This window comes from Cololabis saira, chromosome 13, assembly GCF_033807715.1.
Source record: "Cololabis saira isolate AMF1-May2022 chromosome 13, fColSai1.1, whole genome shotgun sequence".
Taxonomy (NCBI): domain Eukaryota; kingdom Metazoa; phylum Chordata; class Actinopteri; order Beloniformes; family Belonidae; genus Cololabis; species Cololabis saira.
Genome location: NC_084599.1, coordinates 35,646,893 through 35,668,447, shown reverse-complemented (window position 1 = coordinate 35,668,447; position 21,555 = coordinate 35,646,893). Strand labels below are relative to the sequence as shown.

The window sequence follows — 21,555 nt, the reverse complement described above, 5'->3', positions numbered from 1 at the left end:
ATGACCTCACAGAGGGATGACCTCACAGAGGGATGACCTCACGGAGGGATGACCTCACCGAGGGATGACCTCACAAAGGGATGACCTCACAGAGGGATGACCTCACAGAGGGATGACATCACAGAGGGATGACCTCACAGAGGGATGAAGGGATGGCAGAGAAGGACCTGCACCCTTGACCTTGTAGTTAAATGTTAATACAGTTTGATTTAAACCCAGTTCAGTCATGTTTTTAAAAAACAGAAACCAGCTCGTCTAATGTATTACCGTCCGGTTTCTTTGGACTTTAATCTACAAGCCGTGATTAATACGACTTTTTTCTATTATTATGGTATAATTAATGTTTATTTTTGAGGTGTCGTTTTCTTTTTTTGTTTTATTCCGATAAGCGCTAGGGGGTAGACAAGCCAAATATTAGGATAGCTATCACTACAAACAAAAGGCAGTCCGAGAAGTCGACAAATTGCCCTTTATAATTCCATATTGTATAATTTTGTATTACAAACTATATGTGTTTATTTTATTTTTGTCAATTTAGAGCTGACTTTTATAATTCACATGACAAAAACAAACCACGTGTTTCTTCTTCCACAGAAGAATATCATTTTGTCAGTACACCAGCAAGATGGTCCTTTGACCTCATTAAAATAATAAATGTTGGTCTGGGTATGAAGTTAGTACCAAATAATATAGTTATATTGATTTAGACACTTTAGAAAGTATAAAGTGTAATAATACATTTGGTTTATTGTTTTAAGGTGATGCATTAGCAGCTTTTTTTCATTTGTGCTGTGACTTTGAACGCAGTTAAAATCATAGGGAATAGATAACTAAAATGCTTTCTTAATATGATTGAATGCTATTTTCTTTACAAATGAAAGGCATCTTGGCTAAGGTGAAATTTATATTTGGCATGGATTTTCATTAATCTCACCATCATCCAGTTTTCCTCAGAGTGACCTGTAACACAGATAATGTTGAAAGATGATATGCATCAATATTTATGGCCAGAAATCTAAAATCCAGACAAGATTTCGAGAGGCTTTATATAAATAATAACTTTCATTTGATGATCTATCTGACATCTGCTGCCTTCCGCCTAATTTCCTGAAGATGTTTAAGGGCATCTATAAAGTTAAATCTGCATTCATCTCTGAGGAAAAAGAAAAAAATGAATATAGTGGAACACAATGAACAGTGTCCCCTTAATCCAGGTCATCAAAGCTCACAGGCCTGCGTGATTCAAACGAACGGGTCATTAAAGGACTTGTGCAGACGCTGATGACAACCTGACCCATTTATCTGAATATGTGTTGGAGCGGAGAAGCAGGGCAGCAGTCCTCAAGGGACACTGATAGAAAAAGATATTGTTTATGTGCTACTAAAAACACCAAGAACCAAAAAAAGCGTCAATATATAATCTAAAAAACATTCTTTAATATCCAACAAGCTGAGAAAATGGTAAATATATTATCAAACCACATTTTGATCATCTGAGAATTCAATCTCATGGCTTGAGATCTTGTGATTCGTATTCATTAATTTATTTTTAAACTACACAATACACTGTTTTTTTCAGCACCGATGTCAAAATTCAAGTTTATTCATGCATGTAAGAGAAGTATCCAGCAGATGGAGACAAATATCTTTGAAGTTTCTTTTCTCTCACTGCCGTTCCCTGGATGAAAAAATACACTGATGTTGCATCATTTGATTTTCTCACACCCTGTGACGTCAGCAATGCTGAAACAGAAGTTATGCAACCGAGACATTTGTTTGTGCTGAGCTTTTTTGACAACCAAAAAAAATAAATAAATTTAAAAAAAAATTAATAAAAAAAACAACCTTCTGGGTAAAAAGCTCTGCTGTAGAGGAAGGACAGAAGAAGCCTAATAATATCTACTGTGGATTAAAATGCACCCTGGTGAGAGTTGAAATTATCATTTGGTTGAGTTGTTGACCGACAGAAAATCCACTGCACAACTTAACTCATACAATCACATACCTACTTTTTGTTAGAGTTTTAGACTAAATAAGGAAGCCCAGAACTGGCAATATCTTTAATAAACTGATAAGCACATCCTAGTGATCAATTTAATCTCTTGACAAAATAACACAAATGGCATCAGCAACTGACAGTTGAGTGTTTGACATTTATCACCATCGCTGAATATAATCATAATCTTTATGCTAGTCTAGAACATATTTAGGATATAACTTTTGGCCTGCTCCAATGTTGAAATAGGAAACTGGCATTTAGTTTATCCTGTCATTTGGCTTCTCCAGGGGAAAACCAGGGCCTGGCTGCGCAGGAGCTGCAGCTCTTGCAGCAGGTTGCATCAGGCTCATCAGATGGGCCCATCTTTCTAAGAAGAGCACCACCCTCCCACCTCCAGCCGCATTTCACATGACTAATGAAAGGTGAAACCAGCCACATCTCAGTGTGTGTGTGGAGAGGAATGAGCTCATATTTACCAACAGCCAAGGACATATGTGACACGGGCAGCACTCCTATCAGGGAGTGTTACTGATAGAGGCATTTACCGCAAAGAACCAAATAAAAACGGCCTCAGCCTTGGCCAAAAGATAAGATGTGCTGGTTAATATAAAACCAGAGGTTTCTAAACATCAAACAAAACAAAGCGGACACACGAGGTTGTGGTTTAAAGCATTTTATTGCATTTTTTTTTTTTTTTTTTTAGAAAAAAAACAATACAAAATTCTTTCAACTAAATTTTGTCTTGAGTGAACTGCAATCATTCACATGGTACAGTAAAGTGCTTATTTTTAAATCAAAAATATCTTTTGTACTTGAAGGACTTCTGTAGTTTACATTCTGTCCCATGAACAACAATGGGCTTGGGCCAAAATATATATATAAAAAAATAAAAATCAGGCGTTGGCTCCAAAACTAACTGTTGGGCCTCCATCAGTACAACCAGACCGATACACCACGAAAAGGGAACCATTTATATGATGTTGGATCAATGTTGCTGGATTGTAAATGATTTGCCTGTGGGCTACATTCAGACTCTGGGAGGTTCATGATACTGTCCATTTGAACGAATGACAGAATTTTAACACTTCCTTACTTCAAATAAAAGAAAACAAAGAAAAGTATTAAAAAAAATCAGGAGGCTAGAGGATTTCATTGTGTCCCCTTTCCTTATGTATAAGGCAGTTCAAAAGGAGGAAAAAAAAATTAAAGTAAAAAATAAAAACTGCCATTTGACAGACAGTAGAAATGGTCATGACCAAATAAACTCTTACTATACCAGTTACGATATTACAGAGTATGGCCAAGGTCTGTGCGTTTGAGTATCCAACCCTATCAAAAAAGTAGGGGACAAACTTGTGTGAAGCTCAAGAGGGAGGAAAAAAAAAAACGGCAGAATACTGAATGTGGCGTCTTCAAAACTCCGAAGACTGCCTTGATCTTCAGCTTAATGCTTTACGATTAGATAGCAAAGTACTTTCCAAAACTGGAGAAAAAACAGCTGCATACACAAATTCAAGTAAGTCTTATTATAAGACATAAAACCTCGATGCATTTGTAGAAAGGCATTTTTTTTTTCTTTTATAGAACTGTTACGGTGTCCCATCCTCAGCATAATGGTGCCTTTGACACCAGAGTACCGTCGCTGCAGCGCTGGCAACAGGACACGGACAAGCAGAACTTCCCCGCTTCTCAATGATAGGTGATGGATCACGTTTCTCCATGTTATGATTTGAACCCTCTTTGGTGAAATGGCTACAGTGCTGAGACCTCACCAGTCCATTACCTGTCATTTACAGAATGAGCTTTAACTCAAAAATCCGTTTAAACAAAAAAAATTACCAACCCTTACAAAACACACAAGAAAATTATAAACTTGACTTCACTGGGCATGAACGCTCCAGGTCAACTGATGAAAACTTCCACTCTCACATCATACAGAATACACTTACTCCTTAAAAAAAAATAAAAAAGAAACTGGTGTTTCACCTGAACAGCACCTGCATGAAGATCACCATACAGAAAAAGCTTAACAGCAATTGGGGAAAAGGAAAAATAAAGTTTAAAAATTAAAGAAACAGTGTGGCACATTGACATGGAGTTATCGAACATGAAAGTAAACTTAATACAGCTAATGTCTTGAGGATTTTTTTGTTTGTTTTTTGTTCTTTTGGTGGAATGTTTCCTTTTTAATTTTTTTTTTGTTTTAAGTTTTAATTTGCCTCTCATTAAATTTTGTTCTGGAAGGGCTGTCTCGCAGAGGGGTGAGAAAAAAAAAAAAAAAAGAAAACCCAACGACAAGACAAAGAAAATGTTCCAAATAAATTTGAAGTGTATTCCATCAAAAAATTACTCTGATCGCAGTGGCTGAAATGTGCTTTTCAAACCCCTTTTAGGGGTTTTAACCTTTACTAGCAAAATATTCAAGGTTAAGTCTAATTCATAAAGTCATTTGTAGAAAAAAGGAAAAAGCAAGGGACATGTCAGAGTCATTACAATGAAACCACTGATCCAATTCAACTTTGAAAAAAAAGTCATAGGAATATCAGCTTGTGCATCATAAGAAATACAAGCTCAAAAATCTGAAATGTTTTTGGGGGCCATACACCATCCTACACACTGATATTACACTTCCACAAATTCTCAAAACACTCACTGTGGACATGTATTGATGGGGTGGAGAAAGAAAAAAGAAAGATTGCAACATTAGATTATAGCCTCTGGGACACTGGTGAACATTTCTGAAGAAAATAAGTGCATGGCCAAATAAAGGGTGAGTGCATGTTCCATGTCAAAGACTTACAAGAGGCCCAGCGATAAGGAATTAATCCTAAACGTAAGAAAAAATTAAATCTGTGGAGGCTCCAGCCACATAATAGACTGCACCAGGCACGGACAGCATTGGCCTACAGCCCTTCCAACCCCTTAACGTATACAAAAATCTTGTCGAGACAAAATGGCCTTCATCTTGGCATATTGCATAAGCTTGTACGTATCTGCAGATGGGCCTTTCGTGCATATACATACAGGCAAAGAGAACATTCCAGTAACTTAATTCACAGTGGATCCAGTTGTAACATGGGAGCAGCAGAACAGGTCGTCCTTTGGTGTCTGAGCTTAGTTTCAAAGATAAAATGTTCTGACTTCTTTTGAACCGAGATGTATGAGAACGGGGGGGAAATAAATTCTTTTTTTTAAAGTCCTAAACTGGCCCTCCTCTCTAACCCTGAATTTCCAAATTGTGTAGTTGCTATATGTAGTCCCTGTGCTGATGTGCTTCAGAAGTGCTGCATGAGGGCAGAAGGCATTTAGAAAAGAGCTGCAAGCAGCATCTCCCTTTAACAGCTGGGCATTAAAACCCGAATTGCAGGGGAACAAAACCGGCTACAGAGTCAGAGAGAGGGGCCAGAACTGGGATGGACAGCCTCGGCATTCTTTCATTCGCATCTTAATTGAGGGTTAAAAGTCCAGGTTGACAAAAGCTCAGGCACAGTCTCCCACAATAACAAGAGGGGCCAAAAGCTGACGTAGCTCTGCAGCAGAAACAGGCCCTCCCTTTGGCTGGCTGTTTCGCTGCCTGCGCCGGGCCAGCTTGGAGTTGGAGGGAGGAGACAGGCGCATGGAGGAGCCACTGGCAGTGATGACAAACGGGACTTCCTGCTGTTGCTGCTGCTCTTCCATGTCGTCCTGCTCCGCCAGCTGCCTGTTTACAGCCATAGCCTTGTCAGCAAAGAACGTCAGATCTCTGGTACTGCTGGTTCTGGTTGGCAAAAAACAAAAGAAATAAAATTACCAAAAAAAGATAAATCAAGTAACATGTTATTTAAAAGATATTCAATACTGAGAACTCTCGTGTCCCTTACCTCTGATGTAAGATGGATGTTGATAAAGTGTCAGATGCACCCTGAATAATAAAGATATAGTCATTAGCATGAAAGTCCAACACTTAGTTTATAAATAACTGATGCACGTGGCACGTGTGGTAAATGAGTCATTCTTACCCCTTGCACCCAAGGGTGGTGCAGCACCTGCCTGGCACTCAGGCGGTTTTTGGCATCCCTAACCAGAAGTTTGGATATCAGGTCTTTGGCACTTGAGGAGATGTGAGCCCAGTCCTTCGCTGGAAACTCGTATTTTCCTTCCTGAATACTTTCAAACAAAGTGTTCTGGAAATGGACGACAGACAGAATTTAACATTGGAGTAATTTTCCTCCACTTGGTCTTTCACAAGACAAGTAACGTATTTTCTGGACTATAAGCCGCACCAGCTCTATTTAAAAAAAAAAAAAAAAAACAATTAAAAGATATATAAGCCGCACCCGTATATAAGCTGCATCCGCTCTATTTAGAAAAAAAGATATGCAAGCCGCAGATATTTATGTTGTTAGATTAGATATTTACTACATGTACAGAAGGATTTTGAACTGTAAATGATGTACATGTTTGTACCTAAATAGATCCTTTCCTAACAGTGTCTTTTAACACGGAAGCAACTTTGCTGATTAAAACTGGACAGAACCAAGAGAAAATAACCAGTATTTATTCATCTATTTATCTGTTTGAAATCTGCTTCTACCTACTTCTATCTGCTAAAGAAGAAGCGTATTCTTCTTTGCATTTATTTTGTCTTAGTTTTTAATTCTAATTCCGGTTAGCACTCCCCCTAGCGGTGGAAGAAAAATCCACAGAATAGCCGCACCTTTGTATAAGCCGCATGGTTCAAAACCTATGAAAAAAGTAGCGGCTTATAGTCCAGAAAAAACGGTAAATCGAGGTGCTACCTGGCAGGTGTGGCAGGGTTCTCCCAACTCCCATCCACAGCCGCCGCCACAGCGGCCTACGAAGGGCGGGTAGCCGCTCAGCATGATGTAGAGGATGACTCCCAGGCTCCACAGGTCACAGCGCTTGTCATAAATTGTAGCCTCTTCGCTGAAGGCCTCAACTACCTCAGGCGCCATGTACTCTGCTGAGCCACACTGGAAAAATAAAATAAAAAAGTTTTTTTTAGCTTCAGGAATCAAAGAAGCCCCTTCTATAACATACAAGCGGAAAAAAACAAGCCTCAGCTGACATCTCGTGGTTGCAAATATTAGAGGCTGGGGCTTAATTCCCGGGTAATATGGTGGGTGATCTGAGCAACAGTCACATGCTTATCAGCTGTGACAGTCTGAAAATCTGCTGTACAAATTTCTTAGTTTGTTGAGACCTGTGGTGAGAATATGACAGAGGAAATAGGGTAAACAGCAGCTTTTAAATCACTGCTTTTGATCAGCACACTTCATTTGACTCAGATTGGGCTGGAGGCAAGGACAGGCCCAGCTCTGACAGAGCCCCGTTATGTAGCTGGGAAAGAAATTAGGCCAAACACTGAGCAGGGAAAAGAGGATTTTCTGGCTTGTAGGCAAAGACTGAGCTCAGCCACGACTAATTACATAACCTGGAAGCAAATGTTTTAATACTTTGAGAACAGCAAATAGAAGCAGGTTGTGGGTTCAGCAGGACATGCTACTTTAGATCTTTCAATGTTGCCAGATTCTGTCATTTAAAGAACTTGCAGCAAGCGTTTGGACTCCTAAGAGTTAAAACGTAGAATTGCTTTGAATTCATTTTTGAAGCCGGTCCACATTACTTCTCATAAAGCTTTGTCCTTCCCTCCGAGAACATAGCGTCCCAGTACCATACACAAGCAGACTAAACTCCACCTCTGTTTTGCTACTCCCTCATGCAATAAAATTCACTGCACAGGAATCTTGTCTGCAAATGGAGCCCCAAGAGCCACATTTGAGCAAAAAATCATGCCGTCTACTTGGACAACCCTCCTGGATTTAGGACAAATGTCGTTTTGGGACTACAAATCATAAAACAAAAGAGGCAGGAGTATCCCAAGACTCTAATTTTAGGATTTCTTGAAATAAAAATAGGAGTGACAGCTGATAGTATCAAGAAGAGTCAAAGAAATGTTTAAACGAAACCAAAATCAAAGACAAGTGAGATTACCGATAACCAGTCTGAGACTGCCTACATCTGAGAAGAGATCAAATCATGAGACTGACAGCCTCAACACATTTGCTCTTCCTGTGCACATGTTGCAAACCCTTTGAACTTGCACCCACACATCTTCCTGGAAGCTCAAGATAGCTGCCCATCAGCTGCAGTCACCGCAGGATTTGTTGGCATTACAAACCTGGGGATTTCCTGAGACCATGTGACTAGTCACACCATACAGACACCTCTATTGTTTGTAAACTACAGGATTAGCAGCAGCAGAAGAAGCTTGAAAGACGAGAGCCTGTTCAGTCAAGTGGCGACAAACGCCACCACTTCGCTGCATTTACTGCTTTTGCATATTGACGTCACTATCCAGTTCTACCCGGTTAACTGCTCCTTTGCACAGCAAAGAAAAAAAAAAAAAAAAAAAAAAAAAAAAAAAAACTTGCATTTGAAAGCAAAAGGCACCACAGACATGAACTGCACAGGATTGCTATTATAATGAAAACAAATAAATATCGTACATAGTTGACTCCTGCCCTCCATTTGCCAAATTATTCCAAGAAGCACAGTTTAGAAAATGTACAGCTTGTAGGTAAAAGTTGAACTAAGAACATAATACACCACATATCTCAACAACTGCAAGAATTTGATTTTTTTTTTTTGGAGGGGCACAGCATAGCGTAAATCCCAATAGGGAAATGAAAAATCAGATAACATTGTTCCTGTGATCAGGGCAACAAAAACAAGCCAGAGCACATGACCAGACTGGCATTTGCTCCTCCCACTTGCCAACCCCCCTCCCACTGTTTTGGCCAATCACAGCTCAGTTGCTGGGTGTTGGGGGAAAGACTTAACTTTCCAGAACATGCTTTATGCACAGCCATTGTATTGAAAAAAAAAAAAAAAAAAAAAAAAAAAAAAAGGAGAAAAGTGCAGACCAGCACAAGCGGCGGTGCCCTTGGGCGGAGACTACGCCAAATGGGATGTTTTTTCCCCCCCAGCTGCACACCACATACAGAGAGGGGAAGTGAGAGTCTGTATTTTGGTTGCGCTGGAAACTCAAGTCAATAAATACAACTATGGCCCTATTTCGGGTTCAATGTTTAGGTCACAAGTAAAAAAAAAAAAAAAAAAAGTTTAGGCTCAAAGCCATTTAAAAGAAATCTGAATAAAAACATGTAGAGCACCATAAATCAATGTTACTGAAGAGGAAACTTCACATATCATGGCTCAGAACCATCTCTCCTCAATTACAAGTATATGATCCTCAGCCATTATATTAGCAAAAAGGAAGATGAAGTTAGCAGAGCCGAACCCCCACCCCCCCACCGCCACATTCCTGCAGGCTAAAGTGATCTCCCTCAGCTGCTCGCTTCCATCTATTAAGGCCAGCAGACAACATGTTGATGTATGCACAAAGCCTGCCAGTTAAACTTTACCATTCCTCCGAGGTATACCGTTTTATCTGGAAACATGAACGTTAAACCTCCCTATCCCTCCACAGTCACCGGACGTCAGTATTTACTGAAACAGGACATTGATTTTGTCTCTCTCCAAGTGTTTGTGCAGTCATTCAAAATAATAATAAAAAAAAAAAAAAAACATCCCATGGCTTCTCAGCGAAACTATACAACAATAAACAGTCATAACCTTGCATTTTTCCCTTTGTTCTAGTCAGCGTACCCTCTTCCAGCCTACACCATTGTCTAAGAGGTAATAGTCAGTTTTTATGGTAAGGAGGGTCTTCTCAAACAGCCATTTTGAATTTCAATTTAAAACAAAAGCAATGCCAGTAACTAAAAATAAAACCTAGTGTTTGAAAATGGATTTAAAAATAGATAAAAGGAACTTACAGGAGTGAGAAGCTCAGGGGTAGAAATGGGAGAACTGTCACTGTTCAGCTTGATCCCACTGCCCAAATCAAAGTCACAGATCTTGACCGGGGAAATCTGACAAAAGAAGATGCGTTTGTTATTTTAACTTGTATTCATATTCTGACAAGTGAGGGGGAACCAAAAAAAACAAAGGCCGAAATTCTCTGATGCACTAAACAAACCGATGAAGGAAGAAGACTCACTTTGTCGGCACTCTCACAGAGAATGTTTTCAGGCTTCAGGTCTCTATGTGCCATTCCTGAAAGAAAGGAAAAGGGTTTTACCATTGAATTTACTTAAATTTGGCCTTCAAGTTGAATGATTATTTAACCCATGTTGAAAAATTTTCTAAATTTAATCTGACCCGTTTCTCCAAAACTTATCCAGACAACAATGCTTCATATTAGCAAAGGAGGGGGTCTTATTCCAAACTACTTATACAGAAGCTGGTATGCCAGTCTGGTTTATTTTAGTCCGTCAAACATTCATAAACAACATATCTTACCTTTGTTATGGAGGAAATCTAGAGCACCGGCGATGTCATGCACAACAACACTGGCTTCTTGCTCGCTGAAGTGGAGCCTCTTGTGAATTTGAGCCAAAACGGACCCTAATGTGGAGAAAAGCACGCGTCAGCTCGATTTAAGAGCAAAATGCAATCCAGTAGTATTTGCATACAATTTGAAACTGGATACACAAGTGTAGGAATGCATTAGGGAGGGGAAAAAAATAAATCATACCTCCTCTGAGCTTTTCAAACACCAGGTAGAACTTGTCTTCCTCTTCAAAGAACTCCACTAGCTCCAGGATGTTCCTGCACAGAGATCAGCACTGTGAGCCAACTATTACAGAACCCCGAACAAATAAAGTCATGCAGGTTCAGCAGAACTACTAAGTAGACTATGGATGCATCAGAACTCATGGCAGCAGTAATAAACATTTTACCTGTGTCCCTGACACTGGTAGAGCATCTCAACTTCACGGAAGACACGACTGCGGCTGTGCCCTGGTCTTTTTTCAATAATCTGGAAAGAGATCATCATAATTTAGACATATTGTGCCAAAACGAAAGTTTCTGACATAAGTAATGATGGGATTACATAAAATGACCACTATCAAAATAGAGTTCAACTCTGCAAGTAAATATTTACAGAGCCATCATCCACCTTCTCAAACTTCACCACATAAATCATGTATATAAAAATACATACATCATGTAGCCTATACTATATAGTCAAGTGCTCAACTAGCTTTCCTCAAAGACACCATGACACAGTTGCAAAGATAACCTGACCCACTTTTAGTGCCTGCCCATTCAAAACCAGAATGGCAATTTATATATACACACTCACCCCCTTTAGATTGTGCCCTACATCAGTTTTTAGGGGCCGTTAAGGGGGCATAAGTGTTTTCTTATCACATGAGCCAATCTAAAACTGTTTATAACAGAAAGTGCTCTAAAAATAACAGCTAAGCCAGAGAAAGGCCACCAGATGCATACCCTGCAGAGAGAGGGAGAGGGAGAGAGAGAGATAGACTGCTGACACCAAGGGGAAAGGCCTGAATTTTCCAGCTCTGGTTGGTCATTGTCTGCTCGGGAGCCCGTGCATGCCTCTCTTCTTGCTAGCTGGATTACAGCTGGTATTGAAGCCCGGTGGGGCCAGAGTTGTAATGTGTGTCTAGGATTAATGCACAGACAAGAGGTGCATGTACAGCCCAAAGCCTGTTTACTATTCCAGTCTGAGTCAGCAGGTTAAACTGACTCCAAATAAAAGCATTTTGTCCTAAAAATCATAAACTGTATACAATAAGACAAAGAAGTCAAATTGATAAATGCACAACCAAAGAAAGAAGTCGTTTTCTATGGAGCTAAAATGATCTTCAAAAATGACGTCAACCAAAGATTGTTTGGTAGCTTTAAGAAGTTTTTTTTAAAGCCACAATGAGCTTAGACGGGCCCACGCCACACACCCGTCTGCTCGCCCTCAGCTCTGTGGCTTTTGTTGCAATAGGAGGAGCCCACACAAGCACCCTTATCCCCCACGTCTGGAGGGGGAAGGGAGCTGAAGACATCTGGCAGTAGCGGTCCGAGTCCAACCCCCCCCATAACAACTCAAAAGACCTTTAATAACCAACTTTCATGCCACCTCCCCCAGAACGGCATCGTCCCGAGGGAACTACTAAACTATACAGGGATAAAAACGCTGAGAGATCATGGTCACATGACCGATTTTCTGCACGATCACACTACATCAACGTCAAGGGGTTAGGGGGGGCTTCAACTACAGTTCATCAGCAAAGATTTGTTTCACTAAATTTGAACTCCAAAAAAAAAAAAAAAAAAGGAAACAAGTAGTCCCTGCAAGAAGCAAAAAAGGAGGAAGGGCTCAGAAGTCAGGACGTGTATCCACATGTCCACACCCCGTTTGGAAAGGAAAGGAGAGAGAGAGAGAAATAAAAAAGCAGAACTGGGCCGAGTGAGAACAAAGCAGTGTAAACACCCTGGGTCACAACCCTCACCCGCCACCCCCTCCTTCCTCTGTGGTTTTGTTTTGGCACGGTTAGCTGTACATAATGTTCCTCCGACGAGCGTCCTCTATAGGCAAAAGAGCTACAGGAAAGGGGTGGAAACGCTCCGTCGAGCTTTCCGATAGGTCCGCTTACAAAAACAGTGAGGGGGAAGTATCCCATAACAGAAGTTGGTGCTCCGCACTGAAAACCAGAGCAAAAGTAGCACAAAGGAGGCCAAGCAGACAACCCAAGTGAAAGGCCAGATATTAGGGAAAAGGCTCGGTTTATCTGAAGCCATGCATTTTTTAGTGTTCAAAACTGAACTTTATAAAAACGAAAGCCAAAAAGACCCAGTGATTCAAATCCTGTAGAATAATTATGTTACTCTACACTTCTTGGTAGCATGTGGCACCAGATTTAAGGTACAATCGTACAGCGTCTTACCTTGACGGCATACTCTTTGTTGGTGATGAGGTTGATGCACGTTTGCACTCTGGCATAAGCGCCCTCTCCCAACAGCTCTGCTTGCAGCCTGTAGACATCTGTGACCCATTTAAAAAAAAAAAAAAAAAAAGCAAAAGTTATATTAAGAACTAGTGGGGGTTTTATTGTTTTTGTTGTTACATCATGAAAAACACAAACAGCTCTTACCCTCAAACCGTCCAGAGAAACTATCAGTTGCCCGGCAACGCTTTTTCTTCTTGTTTCTCTTCTTGGCATCGGGAATGTCAATAGGCTGGCTGGAAGGCATGTCTGCAAAGGAGCACCAACTCAATGAGCTAAACAGTTACAAAAAACAAAAAAAAAAAAACGACCCAAACTATATATACGCTAGGGCTGGGCGATTTTGGACAAAAATAAAATCCAGATTTTTTTCTCTGAAAACCAGATTTTCGATTTTTTTGGTAAAACTACAAAAGACAATGGAATAAATTGTTTCAAATATTTTATCTTTATTTTTAAAGAAAAATAGCAAACAAATTTCCCTATTGGGAATGAAGTGCAATTGAAAGATACTGTAAATCCTCCTTGAGTTTAGTAAAGTGACCACATTTACAATTTTCTTGACCAAACAAAGATGACTAGACGAGCTCTGTCTGTAATGCAGCCAGCTGCAAAAAAGGAAAATCGATTTTCCGATTTTCCTTTTTTTAACATTGATTGTGATTAATAAATCCGATTTAGATTTAAAATCGATTAATCGCACAGCCCTAATATACGCACACAGAAAAAAAAAAAAAAAGAAACTAGTCTACATCTATTATGTGTATAGAAAGCAAGACATTATTGAACGAGTATAGTAAAAAACAAAGAAAACTCACCGTGTCTTGGGGAGGAATCGAAATTAAACGATGAATCAATGAGATGGGATCCATTTTTGGTGAATTCGTCCGTTTCAAAGGGATTTTGGCCCTGATGAACAAAAAAACATGCTTGTTATGATATGCATTATCAAAAACAACCAATTAGCCTGTAGTCAGCTGCAACCAGTAACTGTCATTATCACCCCTCCTGCAGCTATAAACTCAAAGTACACAAAGCAGATAGAAGTCCACTCTAAGATAAAAGTAGATATTAGCCAAAATGATCAGGAGAGAGGCTCTGCAACCAGTCTCATTAACGTAATGGATCCTCAGGCACGTGTCATCGAGCCAAGCCCCATGTCTGCATTAAAATATGGACTGCAACAAATGGATAAATGACGTCTTCTCCAATGCATCCTTACAATCTAGCATGACTGCAGACCTGAAAACGTGCTCTGATTATTGATCACTGCAGCTCTGCCATCTTTCCTCGACAGATTTTAAGCTCACCTTGAAGGAGCGGTGGAATCCGGTGACTTCGGTTATCTTGTTTTGCACCATTTTGCTTCGATTTGGTGTTTGCGTGGGGGATTTTTTTTGGTGAATTTTTTTTTTCTGGGATGTGCGGCAGCAGTGGTTTCCGGGGGAACTGATTTACACTTCTCCGAAACAAAAAGTCGTTTCAGAGAGAGTGGCAAGTGATGACACTGCGGTGCCTGGTCAGCTGGTCAGCCCTGCGAGCGACAACACAAACATACCGCAACGTCACCTCTCCGACACAATATTCATTGTAACAAATCACAAACGACATATTGGTGATTTTTTTTTTTTTTTTTTACAAATGAATGAGGTATAATAATAATAATAATAATAATAATAATAATAATAATAATACTACACAATAGACCTCATGCCACAGCGTCAACCTAATAATTGTCCAAGTTCACAGTCCAGTTAAGAACCAACAATATAAAATACTCTTGTTTCCATTTAAAAAGAACAAAAAAAATGAATATATGCATTTAGTTAAACATTGAAAAGCAGCTGCGACGGCCTCTTGGATATCATCCATTGAGCCAGCATTGGCTTTAGCTTTAAAAATTAAAAACAAAAAAAAAAACAGCAGCTATGATTTAATTTAGTCTTAACTCACCCCGTTGTCAATTTTATAGCTCCAAGCTCCAATCTTTTTTTTTTATAGCTCCAATCTTATAGCTCAAGATTTTTTTAACAAATGAATAAGGTATAATAATAATAATAATAATACACAATAGACCTCATGCCACAGCGTCAACCTAATTGTCCAAGTTCACAGTCCAGTTAAGAACCAACGTTATAAATACTCTTTGTTTCCATTTAAGAACATACATATACATATATAAATATATATATATACACATATATACATATATATATATAGCATTGGCTTTAGCTTTAAAAATTAAAAACAAAAAACGGAAAAAAAAACAGCAGCTATGATTTAATTTAGTCTTAACTCACCCCGTTGTCAATTTTATAGCTCCAGTGTTACAGCGTCGTTGTTTCACTCACTGCTCTTCAGCCGCATGGGCGGTCGAGGGGAAGGCAAGCCTGATACTCTCTGCGTGGAAGGTGGCGAGAGAACGAGTGAGTGGGGGCTTATATAAGCTCCAGTTGGCCCCGCCCCCTCAACCACGTCACACCTCTGGGTGGATCACGTGCTTTCTAGAAGGAGGAATTATTGGCAAGGTTCCATTTCGGTTTCATGGCATCTTCCCAGGGGTAAAAAGTCGTTTAAAATGACTCCCAAGACAAAGTATGAATCAAATTTTCACGATAAATATAATTATAACAAGCTTAATTAAGATCTGATTGTCTTTCCGCCTTCATATTACACAAAGTTGTGAAATAAAATCATTGTTATTCACGAATTGGCACTTAACCATTAAGCTCTGTTTTGTTTCTGACGGGAAGGAAGTGGTGAGTACGTGCATATCCGCACAGTTGGAAGCTGACTGTTGTCTGTCGTTTTCTTGGTTTAGACCCAGACGTAAAGACGTGAAACGGGTCACATGTTGTAGGTAAACTCGATTCACAAGTTTCACACCTCGAAAAATGAAACACAGGCTAAGACACTGTGGCTCACACACTCCAAAACAAGACAGCATTATGAATTATACATGGACAAAAACAAAAACAAACCGCAGCCCTGTTGAATATTTCAAGAGGGATCACATTCTTACTAATTGTATTTATTTGTTATGGAAAAGTTCGATCTTTATAAAGCCCTAACCTTCACTCTTACTCCCATTCATGTATTGCTATGGTCATATAGGTTTTTAGAGAAATTGCATCAGCTTTGCTGAGGAAATTTTCCGGCATGCACGTGCCCCAATGCAGAGATAAGACCAGTCTAACAGAAGTCTAGAACCCAAACTTTCACTTGAAATGCATGTTTTTGGTCTCACATATCACAATGATACACAACCTTATTTTTCAAGTATAATCTAAAGCTCTGATAATAATAATAACTAGGGGTGGGCAAAAATATCGATATGGCAATATATCGCGATACTTTTCCAGCTGATTCAGTATCGATATTCAAAATTTGAATATCGATTTTTTTTTATTTATTTTTTTTTGAATATTTTTTATCCCCGATTTTTTTCCCATTATATCACCCAGTGCTCCTACCTAAGTGACAGTCCTGGGCATTGCCACTCTCTACCAACCCTGGGAGGGCCCTGCACTGAGCTCAGGTTTTATTTCACGTTTTATTTCATTTTATAATTTATTTTTTATATAGCACAATTGCCTGTCCCTTAAAAAATGAAAAATAATGGACAGAGGTTTATTTATTTATGGATTTATATCTATACTGACTGATCACTGTGCCTGTCCTTGGTTTTAGTACCATCTTTCTTGTGTTTATTATCATTTGCCACATAATTAAAGCAACCTCATAATAAATTTAATGTTAATTTTATATGATGTAAATAATATGAAAAACATATACAAATATGTTGTAACTTTAGCTTGTATAGTTATAATAAAACATTGTTTTGACTCAGTTTGTCCCATGAATTGTCACTATAATCTGATGAACGTGCAACTCGGATTTTAAGATCCATCACTATCATCTGATGTACATATATACAACTTGGATTTTAAGATGTGTAATGCATTTTTAAATTTTTCGGTGAACTATGTAGAATATAATAATCGGGATATCGCATAATCGGGATATCGCAATGTGTATCGTATCGTGGCTCAAGTATCGTGATGCGTATCGTGAGGTCCTTCCCAATACCCACACCTAATAATAACTAGTTTTCTGTGATAAGAGTCCTGCTGGTGGTGCCTTTTTGACATTATTTGACATGTATCCTCTCTAATATTAACCCTTTCAAGCACATTTTAGCTTATGTGGTAAAAAAAATCCTACAGTACTTAGTCCAAGAGCTCACACTAGCACACACAGTAAACTGATACCACACGCCACACTAATAAAAATTCACTTAACTGAGAAAAAACATTAGTGCCTGCTGACTATCCATCCAATAACAAAGTTAGGAAACGGCATTCTAACTCATGACCGGGACAAACATAAAAGAAGTGAAGTGAATGATGCCCTATTAATCCCCAAAGGGGGACACTATGTTGCTGCAGGGGGAAATTGCACAGGGAAATAAACATCAGTGGAAAAACTGTTGAAGAATTGGAAGCATGGGGAGAAACTTATATAACAAAGTGCTGAGTTTGTTGTCTGTCAGCAGCTATGTGGATGATGACTTATGTACCATCAGGACCGGTGAACTCCCTCTGCAGATCGCCTGTCGACGGTTCATCATCTGGGGTGCAGAGGTGCTCCTTCATAGTTACCTGTCCATGATTTCACTGTTGTTGACAAGCACTGGAGGACTCTGCAGATGCTGATCCCTGCACCGCTTCTGCTGGTCTGGTTAGTCTTACGTCTGCTTTCACCATCCACAATCCGTGTAAAGAGATGAGTCCAGAGCATGGTCCTTCAGCCATGTCTTGGAAGACATAATGCTTGAGTTGTTTCTCTGTTTCCATAATTTTACTTGTGAGGAATCTCAAACGCAACCCAGTGATGATCAAGGAGAAAAAAAATGATTAAACCTCTTCTTTCTTGTTCATTTTTCTCCTGCTCTGCCTCCCAGTTGTGTCCTCCTCAAGTTGTTTCAATCTGGTGTTATTCAGGTAATTCGCTGTTTTTTATCAGCTGCTCTTCACTAAACAGTGGTAGTCATGGCAACTGATTAAGCAAGCTAATTACTCTAGATTCTAGAGTAATTGACTTGTAGAATCAATTTAACTACCAATTATGTTCATAATCAAGTTAACTAAAGAAATAAGTCAATCATTCTTCTAGAATTATTTCTTCAGTTAACTTGATTATAAACATTATTGGCTGGAAATCATAGGTGGGAATAAAGATGGGGAGCCTGTATTATTCTATTTTGAGTTAGTATCATGATGTCAAACAAATCTGGACTGCTTACTGAATGACATATTTTCAGACTGAGTCAGACCCAAACATAGTGACATGGAGCTACAGTACTTTGTGTGTGTGTAACAGGTAGTGACTTCAGAACCTCAAATATTTGCTCTCTCAACCACTAAAAAAGTTAATTTAGTTATTTAACATTATTTTTTTACTTGATCTGTAATGATATGTCTCAGTTAATAGAGCATGTGATGTGAAATCAAACCTGCATATGTCTGTGTTTAATTTAATAATATATCATTTGTTTTGCAAAGTCAGCTATCAGGACCGGCATCGAATGCATGCAGTTGAGCAAGAAGTTCAGACTTTATTTAGCGTCTCGGCAGATGAACGTGATGTACAATAATACGGGAGTCACAGGAGGTGACGGGGGGCCGTGTGAGCAAGGCAGTTCCCCGAGTGAAGTACGATGACGCAAACAAGCCTACCAGGACGCCTGATTTGCAGATGGGGGCATTGTTTCATGTTTGTGATAATTAAAGAAATCCAAGAACCCTGATGTTGTGGATTCGCCCCAACGTGATCTCCCATCTGGTAATTGTGAGATGCCACGGCATTATTGGAAAACACACGTGCTCATATATTTCTGGAGATCAAGTATCGTGACATGGGGACAGAAGAAAGACTCTTCTCATATATATTGTTTGTTTGCATGTATTATTTTAATGTATATTAAGTTATGCATGATTTAATATATTTTGAATTGCTAACATTTGAAGCACTGGCTGCAAAGCAGTCTAAAGGCTTTATCCAAGGTCCGTCTGTGACTCCCTATGTTCCTTAAAAGTGGAAATATTCCTCTTTCCTTTTCTGTGTAGCGTCCATGCATCATTTGAAAGCGTTTGTCTTTACTTAAAACCTTGTAAGGCTTGTTTTTAAGTCATCAACAGTCTTGTGACTGAAGGGATGTCTTTCCCTCCGCTCACCTTCTGCCCCTCAAACATAAACCTGCTGGTAGCAAACATTACGCAAGCGTTCGGCCTGCTCGCTGCAGCCAAGAGCACATAGTGTAGTCGAGGCTTTTAGCAGGAAAACAAGATCGCACTTGGAAGTGCCAGGGGGCGGGTCCGAGTTACTGCAGGTCAAACGAAGGAGGGATGGCTCCACACAGGAACACGTCCAGACCACAACCTGATTGGAAATGCATTTAGAGGAGGGGTCCCCTCCTCTCCGGAGGTTATTCCAGTCTGAAAGGGGATATGATGAAGGTGTGTCTGTTGTGTTCATAATGTGACCTACAATCCTGCAGTGTCTGGGTGGTGAATACTGGAAATACATTCAATGCAATTCAGTTTTATTTATATAGCGGCTATTACAACAGAAGCTGTCTCTAGCCAGAGACCCAGAACATTATTACATAAACACTGGCAGGTAAAAAAACTCCCCTAGTGGGAGAAAAACCTTAAGCCAAACAGTGGCAAGGAAATTCATATTATTTAAAAATGTATTTACTCATGTGGGTAAATATGTTTTTTGAAACCTAACACTGATTTGACGCGAGGCCGTCAGCCCTTTACACTTTTAAAGGGGGCCTGAAGTTTTTATTTACTTGTTTTTAGAATGTTACACATGCAAGTCTTAATCCGGACAGAAACGTACAAAATCCTTTATGCAGCGGGTACATTTTCATTTCACACTTTTCACTTGTTGCCAGGCAACAAACGCACAACACTGCGATGTTGTTGACAGATAATATTCAAGTATCTGAGAAGTAGATTAAAATGAAAAGCCATAAGTTCTCCGGGACTCAAAGGAAATGCATGAAAAGCACATAACTTCTTCTCAGATTAGAAGATTAATGTTTTCTTTTCCTGAAAGTACCTCATGTGGGCCAAGTGTCTCTGGACGTGGGGGATTTGCTGCAAAACACATTTCTGCATGCAACCCTGCAATCACATGCATATTCAGGTGAAAGGACTCCTAGCATTCGTACTCGCATTCATGAAATTCACGCCTACATTCATGAAATCCACATCAGGGACGCAGAAATAACGCTGTCAAAGGCCGGGGAGGTCAGCGCGCTGCTCTGGAACAGCAGTCGGAGGCTGTTGCAACACTTTCCTCAAGCTGGAAAGCAGCAGAGAAGCACAGCGCTTGCTTGCCCTCGCTCAGAGCAACAGCTCCTTAATAAATGACTCATGACACAAGTTTATGACGGATAAACATAACCTCTGCATAGGAATGAACGGCCTTCGGGCTCTACAGGCATGAGGCGGCCGACGGGATCGCTGATGTGACAGATAAGACTCCAAAACCCCCTGTGACGCAGGGTTGCAAAATGTGTCGCAATCACATTTGTTTTGTTCAAACTTCTTGCTGTTTGTCTTGTGTCTTGCCCTTTATTCTTATTACAACGTGATCAAATACAGCGAGGCCCCTTAGTCAGTCTACAGAGGGCACGTTTTCCCATTTTGATGTTAAAACCCATCCTGGGTTTAGATGATCCATCATCCGACGGATCTAAAATTACAACCATCTTAATCTGCACACATCGCACCACAGTGAGGCATTTGACCCGGGCCCAACGAAACCGTTAAGGGTGTGTCCGCCCTCCACCATGTGCTGAGTCACGTTATCTGCCATAGCTTTTTTCTCTCTGTGTAAATAATCACACTGTACTATGGGGACGAGCCCCAGAGACCCTTGCTCTTCGGCAGTCATACAAAGCTGCGGTGCGATTGGCTGCATCCAGACATTCCTCCCTTGTTCTTTTCCTCCTGCCAATGCTTCCCTTCACATCGTGTAACTGCACAGCCCCCCCTTTTGAGGGTGTCTGGTACATTCCAGCTGAGAAAAACATGAAGAGGGAAGGGGGAGGGAAGAGCAAAAGGCGGGCTCCATGCAGCTCATCTCACACGTAACAAGCATGAACGCTCGCTGCCAGAGGAAGTCGCTGTCAGGGGAGAGAGGAAGAGGAGAGACCATCCCGTAAGAGGATCAGGTTGCAGAAAGCAATGAGGTCATTCCAGCGGCTGATGTTAATGGACCACATTCTTACATCATGGTTTCTTTCTTTATTCTTAAAATGGACTTGAACATGTCAAAACACACACCGACGAAGGGGGTGAAAATGGAAATAATAAAAGGTATAGAAATACAGTTTGATGCATAGCACTGGCATGACTGGGGTTACAGATGAGACGTACCCTAGAAGTCAATCAATCAATCAAATTTTATTTATATAGCACCTTTCGTCCAAGTACATGAAATACAAGGTGCTTTGACATTTTGATTGAAAAATAAGCATAATAAACAAATAAAAACTGGGAGACCAAAAAGATAAAAACTGGGAGACCAATGCACCCTGACATACAATATAAAATATATAAAATTTATAAAAAGATAAAGGTTCAAGGATTAAGGCTAAAA

At 39.9% G+C, this 21,555-nt stretch overlaps 1 protein-coding gene across 2 annotated transcripts; it reads right to left on the bottom strand.

The window, feature by feature from the left end:
• Window positions 1-2,656: 2,656 nt before the first annotated feature.
• On the bottom strand, window positions 2,657-15,283 carry mknk2b (MAPK interacting serine/threonine kinase 2b). Of its 2 annotated transcripts, none has more exons than XM_061738784.1 (14): window positions 15,177-15,283; window positions 14,187-14,410; window positions 13,695-13,785; window positions 13,024-13,125; window positions 12,817-12,914; window positions 10,807-10,886; window positions 10,602-10,675; window positions 10,367-10,471; window positions 10,065-10,120; window positions 9,841-9,936; window positions 6,778-6,972; window positions 5,998-6,162; window positions 5,860-5,900; window positions 2,657-5,756 (listed from the first exon to the last, which is right to left on the bottom strand). In XM_061738784.1, the coding sequence occupies exons 2-14, from the start codon at window positions 14,235-14,237 to the stop codon at window positions 5,480-5,482; spliced, it is 1,431 nt and encodes a 476-aa protein (XP_061594768.1). In that variant the 5' UTR covers window positions 14,238-14,410; window positions 15,177-15,283; the 3' UTR covers window positions 2,657-5,479. The 2 variants fall into 2 exon arrangements, with proteins under 2 accessions (XP_061594768.1, XP_061594769.1); XM_061738785.1 differs by lacking the exon at window positions 15,177-15,283 and adding an exon at window positions 14,830-14,854.
• Between the last annotated feature and the right edge of the window lie 6,272 nt (window positions 15,284-21,555).